Raw genomic sequence first — 12,742 nt, forward strand, 5'->3', positions numbered from 1 at the left:
ACTCTTCTGGAACAGGCTTTAAGCAAACTGTATCAACAAAACCTGTTTAAAGAAAAAGAGCTGAAAAGTGTAAAATTGTTTTCTAAACTCTGAATGGGAAACTCATTCGCTTTCAGGGAGACCAGCTTTCAGGGTGGATTTAGATCCTGTTAGTGGAGTCAAGTAGGTAGCTAGTATGCTCTGGCTTTCAAGTTCAGCCTCAAAGGTGAAGGAGCAAGAGAGATGCACCTTCTCTCAGAACATATGCCAGACACTAGCTTCAAGGAAACACCAACCCCCCAAACCTCGGTTGGCAAAACTCCAGGACAAAAATTAGAACACTATTATTTATTTTATTAATTCTAATAAATTATTATTTTATTTATAAATTATTAATTCATTTATTATTGCTATTGCAAGTACAACAGGTTGGGGTAAGTCATCAAAAAGCTGCCATAACACTTTAATTCTTGAAATAATTTCCTGGATTAAACCTGTAACTGGTCAAATTATTTTAACAAGTGTTTTGAATATCTAATATAACCTGGAGCAGCAGTGTCAACCTCACATCACTGAAAGCAAGAGTCTAAAGTGCTAGTCACAAAGTATCAAGTCTTCAAAGTTACAAGTGTAACTAACTGATGACTCAGAAAAGCTAAAAATAGGGAGGAAAAAACGGAAGAAAACATGATGCAGTTAAGAGTTACTAACTCAAAATAGCACATTTCAAACCAAGCCTGGATATGTAAAGCTAGGCAGAGATTCAGACTGCAACATGAAATTTTTTCTTTAGATTATGTTTCCAACAGGGTATCTCAAAAGACATTTTGATGTTTGTACACAAATGCACAGGCAGAAAGCTCATCTCTGAACAGGACTTAATTGCTTCCAGCCTCTGTTCTTCTTGTAGTGGCCTTAACTAGCCAACGGTATCAGACAGGCAGTTTCACACCTGTAGAGTAGTGGGTAGTGAGCAGACAGAACTCTTATGGCAAAGCATTCCCTGTTCAACTTCGCACTACGTCACACAAAATTGCACCACCTCTGAAAGTTATCATCAGTTCATAAAAGCTTAGTGCGTTTTACCTGACAACGAGAACAGTAATCAATCAGAAATGTACGCAGCAAAGCTGTCCGGTAGAGGATGTTTTCTGCTTGTACAGCCCTTAGCTATAGCTTTCTAAAATTGTCCTGGTTTTGCCAAGTTTGTGAACTGTGAATTCTTAAAATTTTAGTCCAATACTGTTCGTAGAAGGCAACAAAAACTGCCCATAAAACACATGACAATAATTCAGAATGGGATCCAGTGAGAAGTGGTGAGAAGAAAGAATGAAAGCTTAATCAAGACTGTACCCCAAGAGCAAGACAAGGCACTTTGTAAGAGTCCTTTCAACACTTACGCCAATTAGGTGGTATAGAAAAATGCAAATTCTTTGTCAACTTTCTGTCATGAGAACTACGTATAAGAGAGGCAAGGCAGCAACTGATATTGGGAGCTTAGAAAACATCAAGATGGCAAAGTCAATGGGTAAAGTAGCCCTTCAGAAATTTGTAAGAAAGCTTTTTACTAAGGAACACAAATATAATTTTGTCTTATAACTGACTGATGTACACAAGTCTTGGCCTAGACACTAGATTTTGCTGGATCACCCAAACTTGAAAACCCTGTTAGGGTAGCATACACAGTTGTGGCTCAGTAGTCACTTGGTTTACACCACAGTTTATCAATGGTTCGCACCAGAGGGTTTTTATACAGGTTCCTCACGGGCCATTCCACAACAGTTGAAGAAACCAGTGAACTGCAAAGAGAACACTACTGACGAGATGCTGGACCTCCACACACTCGACTGCTAAATTTCATATAGAAGTAGCCCAGCATTAACTGTTTCTGCAACTACCACTCCATATAAGGCAACTAATGGAGACTTTACTAGTATTTTTCCAGTTATGCATGAAAAGAGACATACCCTAAGCAACTGCATACAGAAGACTGAGTCTAGCATGTTCTATACAGCAAGTCAAAGCACAGACTAGACAGCCAACATGCTGACTTGCACCAAAACAGATTTCAGACTTGTGATTTCCCCTTTACTGCAGAACAATAAATAAATCAGCAAAGCTGGAAATTCTATTTCTTACAAACAGCTTAGGAAAAAACGTATTACCTTTTGCAGTCCCTGTACGGATGTGCTGTGATGCTGCAACTCTAACTCCATTAGTCCTGTTATTCAACCGGCAGTCAGTTTTCTTCACTTTCTCCCTGTGTAAATAATTTTCATCGTTTTTTTTCCAAATACATGGGCACAAATAACCAACCATGAATGAACATATAATACCACTGTAAACAAAGGCAGTGACTCCAGGCCAGAAATGTATATTTAATAGCTATAACAACAAATGTAGATAATAAACAAATAGGTATAGGCTGTTAGTGCAACATACCAGGAACTAAACTGCAAGTAGTGTTACTAAACACTATGAATAAAGATCTAAAAAAGAAAACACACAAAAAAAGAAATGGTGCAGCTGATTTTGAAGTCGTCTCTGAAAGCTGATGTGTGTAATGCAGCCGTACACCAGACTAGCATAAAAGGATCTGGCTACAGAGTAATAAAATGACAGAAAGTCAACTTGGAAGTAGGCAGAGTATTAGATAAGGATGGAAATGCTTTCACTTCCTCACAGTGCAGGATTGCGTAGTCCACAGGAAGTTCTGAATCCCTCTGATGTGCAAATTATCTTCAATAAAATATTTCAGCAAGTTACCACCCACTGTGTAATGTTAAAGGCTGCTGTCAATCCTTATTTGATTTTCAGTGTTTTCTGGACAGCTTTACACCTTTTAACTTTCAAACAAATATAAAGGGAAAAAAGGCAATTCAGTACCAGTTAAGAACCTACTTCTGGTCCTTCATCTTTTTGCTAAATGACAACTAATATTTTGAGAAATGAATGCATACAATTACATTCTATTTTTCAAGTTACTTCTTTTCAGAAGATAAAATAAGGATTTTTATGTAGACTGGCTTCACACTATGCCAGCTCTTGTTCCACAATAGCAAAACAAAGCACCTAATTGATTGCAGACTCCATTTATCAGAGTGAATGATTACACTTTGTTTCTGGATTACTGGTTACATTGGAAACCTACTTTTCCAGCTGTGGCTTTCCTTTCTTCTTGCTTACTGTAGACAGACTTCGTTTTTCCGCTGTATGCTAGACAGAATATACAAAGACGCCAGTCAAACAACAGAATTTGTATCATAAAAACCAACAACAAACCCCTCTTCTAGACTAACAGGTCCGTGAGTCCAAGACTAGTGCACTCACAGGTGCTATAACCATGCAAACAATTACTTGTATGGTCCACCCAAGCCTTTAGAATAATGCATCTTGTCTTGTGTTTATGCCATTATCTGCAAAACACTCAGCAAAGTACTACTTGCAAATATTCCAAAGATATCAATCAAATTATTGTTTGCATGCTGTCTTTCCTCTTGAGGATAAAACCAAATGTGTTTCATCACACACCCGCTAAAAAGGCTAATCACAAGGCTTAAGGGGCTACAGAATTTATTGATTTAAGTGGAATTATTTGATGGTTGGGGGGTGGGAAGTACATGTGGCAAATTATTTTTACATAGTGACAAAGCAGGTACCCAGCCTTAAACAGGAGGTTGCGGCTGAACTAAACTCTAGAACACAACCTACAAGCACATAAGAAAAAACACAGCATCTGCATAACTCTTTAAGTATACTATTACTAGCTGCTAGTAATATGTCATATTTTGACAAAGGAGTAAAATTTATGAAAACTCAGAAATAATCTCTGTCCAAATATGTTGTATTTGGACATCCTTTAAATAGGAAGTAGCTTTTCCTCTACTTTAGTATATTAATTTTTTTCTTGCCTCAAGCTTGCAATATTTCAAGCTTTGATGCAGTCTACCATTTAATCTTTAGAAGCAAATCTCAATGCATTACCCTGCTTTGTGAAATAAGGAAACTGTTTTTATCTGGCTTGCTATTCCCCACATAATAATCAATAGCCAAATTCTGCATGTAGAATAAGACTAATATTAAGCAAATCTAACATTCAAGGTTTTTCAGATGTAATCAGTAAGCAACCTTCCTTCCCCCAATTTCAGCAGATGATTTTATTTATAATCATTCTTCTCAACTATACTCACACCAAAATTGACCATTGAAGAGACACAAATCTAACAAAAAATGAGCTATTATCAAATCTCACAAAAGTGAGCTATATGTAATCGAGCTATTAACTTTTTTCAACGAAGATTAACACTTAAGTTACTTAGGTAATACAGGTACAATAGAAAGAATATGTTTAACCTGTTGTCCCTACTGTAGCATTAACATGGTTTAGTTATTAATACAGCTTCTAGTTTGTTCCTTGCAATAACACAGAAATTCCCTAGGCGTTCTGAAATTCTCTCTGATGACAATATGTTACAGTAACAGGAAAGTGTCTGATTAGAAATGAACATTAAACTTCTCTGATTACTTATATCCTACTGGGAAATTTTATTTATAAATTCATAAACAAAATATGCAACTTTATGAGACAGTGGTAAGTAATTACAAGGGTTTTGCTAATAAAGGCAAGTCAGTAGCAACTTGAACTTTGACACTTATTTGTACAATTTTAGCAGGGCTCTTCATCTTTTTAAGCTAAATCTAATCATATGTAGTGGACAGTCTTCTCAAGTGTCTCAGAATATTGCTTTAAAGAAAAAACAGGAACACACCTGGTCAAGTAGGTTTGTACAGTGCTCTGGGTGCTGCTGGACAATACAGCTTTTTCTTCTCCAGTCCATTACCCCATTTTGCTCAGAGTGCTGCATGTTAAGGCTATCCAGTGAAGAACATTTTGCACTGCTAGTGCTGCTGAAAGGAAAAAACAAAAGTTATGCCAATGTGAACAAACTTGCAGGCTTTTCCTACCAACATACACATTTTTGCATTATGTTGGGAAACTGCGGTATTTTCCTTTCAGAAAACCCTAGAAATTCTCAAAAGATTTAGAAGATGTAAATTACAGGAGTTCTTGTGCTCTGAAGTTGTACTAACGATCTGAGCATAATTGGAGTTCCTTTTTCGATTTGTCTACTATAATTTGACACAAAATTCAGAACAACAGAATTTGTAGAAAACAGTACTTGAGAGAAGAGTTTCCATGGATATTTCCGCACACAAAGTCTTTTTGTTTGCTTTTTTCATACCAGACAGGGGAAATTTTCCAGACAGAAATGTACTCTGAATTCATCTTCTTTCTTACCGTTAATGACAAAGCTGGATTACTTTGTAATCCCTATTTCAGAATTCATGAGACATTTAAGAAAAGGAACGCATGGCTACTTATAGATCATGCTGCAGCTGTGTTTGCTTGATTTTCAAAATAGTCATTTTGCTTTTTATTTTTACCTTCAGGATTGCTAGTTTTGAGTAGTGCTTGGAAACCAGGATTGCTAGGTTTGAGTAGTGCTGGGAAAGGGGAGTTGCATATGGCACTTACTTTGGACCTTATAATACCTTCCACTGAAGCTTCTCTTAAACAGCAGCAGTCAGAAGCAATATTTAACTAGGTCTGAGAGCACTGGTCAACAAAGACTGCTGGAAAAACAGTCAGGGTTCTGACAGAGTCAGTAGGGCACATGGACCTATAAACTTTTCATTTATCGTAAAAAAACATGCCCTACTATTGACAGGATGCCAAAAAAAAAAAAAAGAGTTAACACTTTTAAATTCTTATCAAAATACTTATGCTGATAATTGAAAGTGCCTTTTAATTCAGGGCTATTGGCAAGCTGCTTCATGAAGGTTACTGCAATATGAAATGTTACTCGGTTCCCATGATGGCAGAAATCCAGCTCACTCCAAAGCACAAGACATGCTGAAGTTCCAGTAGCTACTTACCAAATACCTCTGGAAATAAGTGCTCAAACTACTTAAAAGATGTACGATAGAATATTAAAAAAATAGTTTAAGAAAATGGTGAGAACCCAAGAACGTCCCAAAATACAGACATGAGCCCAGGACTGCAGAGATATAAGCAAGGTCACTTTGGAAACTTCTGCCGAATGGAGTTAAGTAAATCCGCTGTCAAATTTGCAGTCATTTCATGTAAGCTGTGATACTACTAGATTTTTTATTTTGTATGTCCGATCTCATTCCTACCAGTAAATTTTTTGGACCTTTTCAAGAGTAAGGCTGCCATACTGAATAAAAACAAAAGGTAGACAGATGTAATGTACAAATTTTCCTAAAATGTACCAATGCTATCTGAGATGAACTGCTCTTGACTCTAGACAGTTTTACACATATTTAAAAGAGAAGAGTTTCATTCAGTGCCATTTCTTCAGAACCCATAAATAGCAGGCACAGATTTTAAGAAGACAGACACATAATGTGAACAGACCTCTAGCAGTCAAGCAGTAAACACATTTTCCCCTCTTAAATAAACAGAAAATAATAGCTAGCAAAAGGAGTTTCTATCACGGAAGTTTGTGGAAAGGCCTGTCCCTGTCTTTCCTACTTGAAAGATATATCCTAAACTACAATCAGCTTTAATATACTTTATTATACAATGAATAAGAAGATGACAATTTTATTTATTAGTAACTATATGCTAGTAAGTTTGGATCCCGCTCTTACAACTTCATAGTAGACTGTATATCCACTGGTCTAATCAGAGATTTTGTCAGGATGACATTCTCTTCTTGAAGAGATGTAAGTCAAGAGTAAGTAGGAGGGTCAAAACACAAAACAGAAACAAACCACTAAGTTGTCCAATGGGTAATTTCACAAGAATCTTGCCTGTTAAAGATCTGTGAACTTTAACCAACATTGTTTTGTGCTATGTTTATATTCCAATTATTGTAATCCCAGGTAATTTTCCCCCTCTGAGATAAATACATTTCACAGATAAAACAACATGGAACAAAACTGTAAACCACAATAAATTTTGTATCCATTTTTTCTCTTAATATACTTGAAGTATTGCACAACTATGTGCAAACATATCCAAAGTTTCTGGTCCAAACACATTAATGGGTGAATTTACATGACATACTTCATATATCTGAAAGCATATATAAACCATTTTAACATGGTTAAGAAGTGCCTCCACTTAAAATGGATGTAAACCAGCAAGTTATACATGCTTTTGCTATTAAGCAAAGGAAAGAATGGACTACCTTCTCGTATAAAGTCACCTTTGAAGCTACTGAAGAAACGCTTAAAATCAACAGCACTGGAAATTTTCAGTATATGCATGCGTGTGTTGTGCACATGGGAAAAATACATGGAACACAAATTTATGTTACTCAGCTTATAAACACAAATCCAAACATCAACTCAAGTAGTGAAGATACACAAAATTTGGGAAAAAAGAGAGTTCCAAAATGACCTAGACATACAGATTTAGAAATAGGATCTTTTGAAATACTTTTCTAATACATATTAAGTTAATAACGCCCCCTGAAACAACAAAAAATAAAACAAGAACACCCCACCCCAACCAAAAAACCCACAAACAAGCTTTAATCTAGAAGGAAACACATACTCTCAAAGCACTAACAAATGAAGTTCAGAAATGTAGCATGGTCACATTACATCCTAGTACCTACTTGGCAACAGGACTTTTTCCATTATGTTTCTTGTGAACTGCTGTGTGTTGCATTACATCTGGAAAAAAATAAACAAAGCATAATTTCAATAGCAATTCCCATTTCTTCTTTTCGATCAACCCAACAAATTCATCTTTCCACCGCTACCAGACACTTAGCAGAAGATATCTCCGTTAAATAGGCTGGGCTTATTTACAGTGCTGAAAGTAACAGGTGTTGCATAGAGGACAGATCAGTTTGTACAGACAGTATAATCAAGACTCTTTACCTTCCATTTCACAGAAGAATGAAACAGAAAAATAGGAACTATAACAAATGTTTACGTTTGCTCACCTCTATATTTAATCATAAGGACTAAATGCGTGACTGAATATCACCCAGTATGAAAGGATGGAGAGAAAAGAAAGGATTCAGTCAGAAAAGTACAGAATTTTTTAATTTTTTCTGAACTGCTAAAATTAATCTCAAAACTATGTCACAGATTCTGAATAGTGAATGAAGACAAGTCTTACACAGAAGTATTGCATTCTGAACCTCAAAATTCACTATGCAAGTAAAGCTTTACAAATTACATTTGACATAAAAAGAGATACTGCCTCAAACAAGAAACAAGAACTTTAGAATCATGGTCTACCCTTTTCTTTAAGGCAACCATTAAATTTTAACAAAAGCAACTTTTCTTAATTCCAACTGTTGATGATCTTAGCCTTCTTGGCAGCTATCATTTTGCTTGAACTCCTCTCAATGCTACACAAGTCAAAATTACGATTTGAAAAAAAAAAAAAATTAAAAAAAAAAATCACTATTTTTAAACTTCTGGTAGCACTTCACTAAAATGGCACAAAAGGTGTTCTGAAATGCATTCGTAGTTTCATCAGGTGAACAGATTTTTTTTTTTTTTTTAAGGACAGTATGTAAAACACTATTTGAGCAACTTCCAAATATATTGTAAATTTACTTGGTGCGTACTGAACTCTAAAGAAGAATATGGTAATGATTTTTTTAAATAAGAAAAAGCTGTCTGAACTGCATATGTGGATTACTGATTGCACATAAGATCAACCGCAAGCTTCTTATTAGTTATTAATGTGTAACAGGGTAAGAGTGCCGTCATTCTGTGAAAGCTAGTGTAAGTCAGTTCAGCAGTCCAAGTTCACCTATCAGTCCCATTTCTCATCCTTTCCATGTACCAGAAGCTTATACTTGTTTGCTACTGAAAACAATGCAACACCAGCTTGCCTTTCCTTTCAGAATGAAATTACTGACCAGCCACTAGGCTGCTGCTTCCATATGTGAACTGTTTTTGAGGTATTTGGAAAACACCAGCTTTCAGACTGTAATCAATACTCACTACAGTCCCAAACAGTCCTTATTAACAGTCCAGAGTATAAAAGCAGCATAGGTTAAGAATAAGAACAGGAAAACTTGAACATCCTTTCTGTGTAAAACTAGAAGCTAGACAAATGTGGCACATTTAATGTAACACAGTCTGCAACTTTTAAATGCTGCACTCAACTTCTAACCCTGGTAACTGAAGAATAGGTAAAGACATGAAAAGCTACAAACAATCTTGGCTCAAGTAAATTGTAAAGTGTATCTTCCTGGTTGCTCAACACAGCTGTGAACTTCTGCCTCCGAGCTGTCTATGAACACTCCCACTCCTTGGATTATACAGCAACCTCCTAAGGAAACTGCTGAAAGTATACAGAAATTCTTCATTTACATAGGAGATTCCATTCAAATCTCTCAGCTTTGTACCAACGAAGAATCAGTCAACTGGATGATTTCCAGAACTGAGTGTGGTAAAATTTCTCAGAGAAGAACCACCTTTGAATACACAACTACCTTCCTCCTGACTTGAAGCTTCTGAACTGTCCTCCTTGAAGTGTTCTGGTGCCTTAACCGTCTTCAAAGAGGGTTGTAAGTTACCTGCAGAGAATAAAGTTCACGTAGTAACTTTATAGATCTTGAACAACTAGACAGTTCCTGAATGCTTGCACTAAACTGGAAGCTAGGGAAATGGAAGACTGAAGTCACTGGTTTGCATGTGGCAGTAATTTGAAAATCGTCTCCTTCAAAGCAGGCCATCTCCAACAGTAAAGGCTCTATGGAGATACTTTTATTTTGAAGAAAAGAGTGTGCAAAACAGTTTTAAAGCTATGATGCAATTTCAAAAGGTTGGGGTTGCAATTATAGTATTAAAAATATTCCTATTATCCTGCACTTCAGATTTTTTTTATAATCTTTTTTGTGTTACAGCAGGAAATGGGAGGAGACCAACAGTAGTTACTAGAATTCTTTACAACAAGTTACATTCCTCCATTGTCAACTCATTCACCTGCCAAAAGAGACCTAATTTGGGTAAAGTCTTCTAGTGCCCTTAACACAGTCTTCACACACAATTTTTGCTGTTTTATGCCAGACGGGATGGAAAAAGAAGTGGCAATAATATTTACAGTTTTGTTGCAAAAATACCACTGCCATTCTCTAAAAAAGGACTAAGTTTGGTAATGAATCTACCTCTAGAAGTCTACTCTTTCAAAGTTAGTGCAGGTAAAAGCATCTGAAAGCTGTTGCTTAGGAGATTGAAACATTGATAGGACAATCCTTCTGAATATTGTCTGCATTGAACATACCAAGCTCCCAGAGATCATGCTCTAAATAAAGTCTGTTGGAATCAGAAGTCTTCTCTAGCCTGAAAATGTGTCTAAAATAACTGACGTTATGAACCAGGAGGGACCTAATTGATTTCCTCCTTAATGGAACCACGCCGGCATAATTACACTTACTGAATATATTATTCAGTGTGAGATCCCAACTATTATTAAACGTATAAGGACCCTTCACTGAACATAGAATTTATTTCCACATAGGTTTTACTAAAACCACACCTTTCAGAAAGAGTGAATAATTTTGTATTTCCGTGAAGAGACATTTTTATCCCCAACTCTAAGTAGCAACTGAAGACCAATTTAAGCCACAACTGCTTTGTGTGCCAATTAATTCTGCATATCCGTTTGAGAACTATGATGAGATTTTTCTTAAAAGATACGCTTCCCCCCCTCCCCTCACACTGTCATCACATTCAAAATATGCCACCACGGGCTAACTTGCAATTGCAAGTATTAGCAGGATGTCAGGAATCCCAAACAGGAAACCTAGAAAAACACAGAGGCCATCTGTGGTGAGCTACCCCAGACAAGTCATCCAGTCCCCCTTCTCAAAAGAAAAAACAACTATGCTTAGATTTATTGCACAATTTGTCTTCAGCAAACCTTTTCTTAATATCTAACTCAATGTCAGGGCCATGAACCACACCAATGGGCTTTGCAACCTCTTCCCCTGCGCTCCCAAGGGCTTCACCCACCTGTGCTCAAGATCCAATCTGAAACAGTGCAGTTTGGCAATTTTGGGTGAAACTGCTGGGAAAAGAACTGGCAGAGGCCTCATCCAGGGCCTCCATCCTTTGGCTTGAGAGCCACATTTGAGCTCAGGCCCTTGCCTGGGGTGCACTGCAGCCATGCCCATGCCTGGTCACGTACCTCGCTGATCCTGTTCTTAACCCTGATCTACTGACTTGTTTTTCTGCCTTGACCTCAGACCTGTCTCACTGCTTTGGACTTGTCTGGTAATCACCAGATTCTTGCCTGACCCTGGTCCTAATCTTCCTCATAGCAAGTTAAGCCCAGTGCTTTCTGTCTTATCCATCAGAGAGAACCGATCATCCTCTTTACATTATGACTCTCAGGTATTTGAAGACTTAAGTCATCTTCCATTGGAATTTTTCCTCCTCTCTGCTAAACAATCAAGTTGTTCATCCTATCTGTCATGCATTCTAGAACTGACAAATCCTCATGAACTTTCATGTACCCAATTATTTATTTATTTTTATACAAATTACCTCCCGTTTATGATCACATTATAATCTGTAAGACTTCCCGCAGAATTGACATTTGTCTGTTTTACCCTTCTGATCTACCTACCCTGCAGATCATTTCTGCCCTGCACTAACCCAGTCAAGTCTATCGTGCTGGAACCTGGCACTGGTTCTTTTTCAGACCGTTTCAAATTACAATCATGTACAACAATGCATTTGCAGGTTTTTCCCACCTAGATGTAGTCTACAGACTAAAATATGCATAACCTGCGCAGTGCGCCTATCATCAATGTGAATCTTTCTGGACTTTGCAAACTCTTTCCTCCCCATGCAGCCTTTCATTACAACAGAGTTGTCAGAATTTTCACAGCAGTAAATTCCAGCCAGTTTCACAACCACCCTGGACCTCATTAGCTTAACTTTTTCATGAAACTGCCATGTAAGAATGTCCTAAGTGTTACTAAAAAACAACAAACAAACAAACAAAGAATCACAAAATTACCTACAGCTTCTACCCTAATCACAAAGCCTCTATCTGATCATGGAAAGAATACATTTGTCACAAATCACACCCATCATTTCAAATTAAAGTCAGCCGTCATGCCTCTATTTTCTTCCAAGCGCATATGAGCAGTCTGTTTGAAAACTCCAACTTATTCAGTTCCTTACTAAGGGCTTCTGCAACTTCTGAGGCAATGGCCTCACAGTCAGTGCCTTAACTGTCATACTGTATAACATGCACTGAAAGAAGAAAAAGTTCAACAGAAACAAAGACCATATCCTAAGGCATCCATACAGAAAAGCTAAGCTTAGGTTGCACAAACAATTTGTAATACCCAAGTAGGCAAGAGGTCCACCAAGGAAATCTCTGCAATGCAAATGCTTTGAACAAGACTCCGTATGTTCTGAAATTAGGACCATCCCACTATTTATGTACTATGTACTACCCAAAATGAATCTTAGTTTAAATATCAAGACAAATGCTTCATCTCCAAAAGAAACCAAATAAAAACCAGATGTGATTTTTTGGGTCAGCTCAAGCTTTTTGTTCCAAAGTTTAAGATTTCTTAAAAGGAAAAAGTCCCAAACTGTTGCACATACTCAATTCATAACTACCTATTTTAACAGCATGATGGTACAGAGGAGAAGAAAGAAAGAAAAGAACACAAGCTGATGCTACATAGCATGTTCCCACTGTCAAAAGCACGAGTATCTGTTGAAGGCACTATTCATTGGC

At 37.0% G+C, this 12,742-nt stretch overlaps 1 protein-coding gene across 1 annotated transcript in view; it reads right to left on the reverse strand.

Annotated features, from left to right (window-relative positions):
* The window catches only part of ZCCHC2 (zinc finger, CCHC domain containing 2), a gene marked incomplete at its 5' end in the record, with an annotated part of 28,537 nt that overhangs the window by 4,139 nt on the left and 11,656 nt on the right, over positions 1-12,742 (reverse strand). Inside the window, 5 exons of the mRNA XM_009584573.1 lie at positions 2,145-2,239; positions 3,131-3,195; positions 4,749-4,887; positions 7,629-7,686; positions 9,474-9,557. Of these exons, the coding sequence (XP_009582868.1) occupies positions 2,145-2,239; positions 3,131-3,195; positions 4,749-4,887; positions 7,629-7,686; positions 9,474-9,557 (441 nt within the window). The remainder of the gene's footprint in view (positions 1-2,144; positions 2,240-3,130; positions 3,196-4,748; positions 4,888-7,628; positions 7,687-9,473; positions 9,558-12,742) is intronic.

The sequence above is a fragment of the Fulmarus glacialis genome, unplaced genomic scaffold, assembly GCF_000690835.1.
Source record: "Fulmarus glacialis isolate BGI_N327 unplaced genomic scaffold, ASM69083v1 scaffold12129, whole genome shotgun sequence".
NCBI classification, from domain to species: domain Eukaryota; kingdom Metazoa; phylum Chordata; class Aves; order Procellariiformes; family Procellariidae; genus Fulmarus; species Fulmarus glacialis.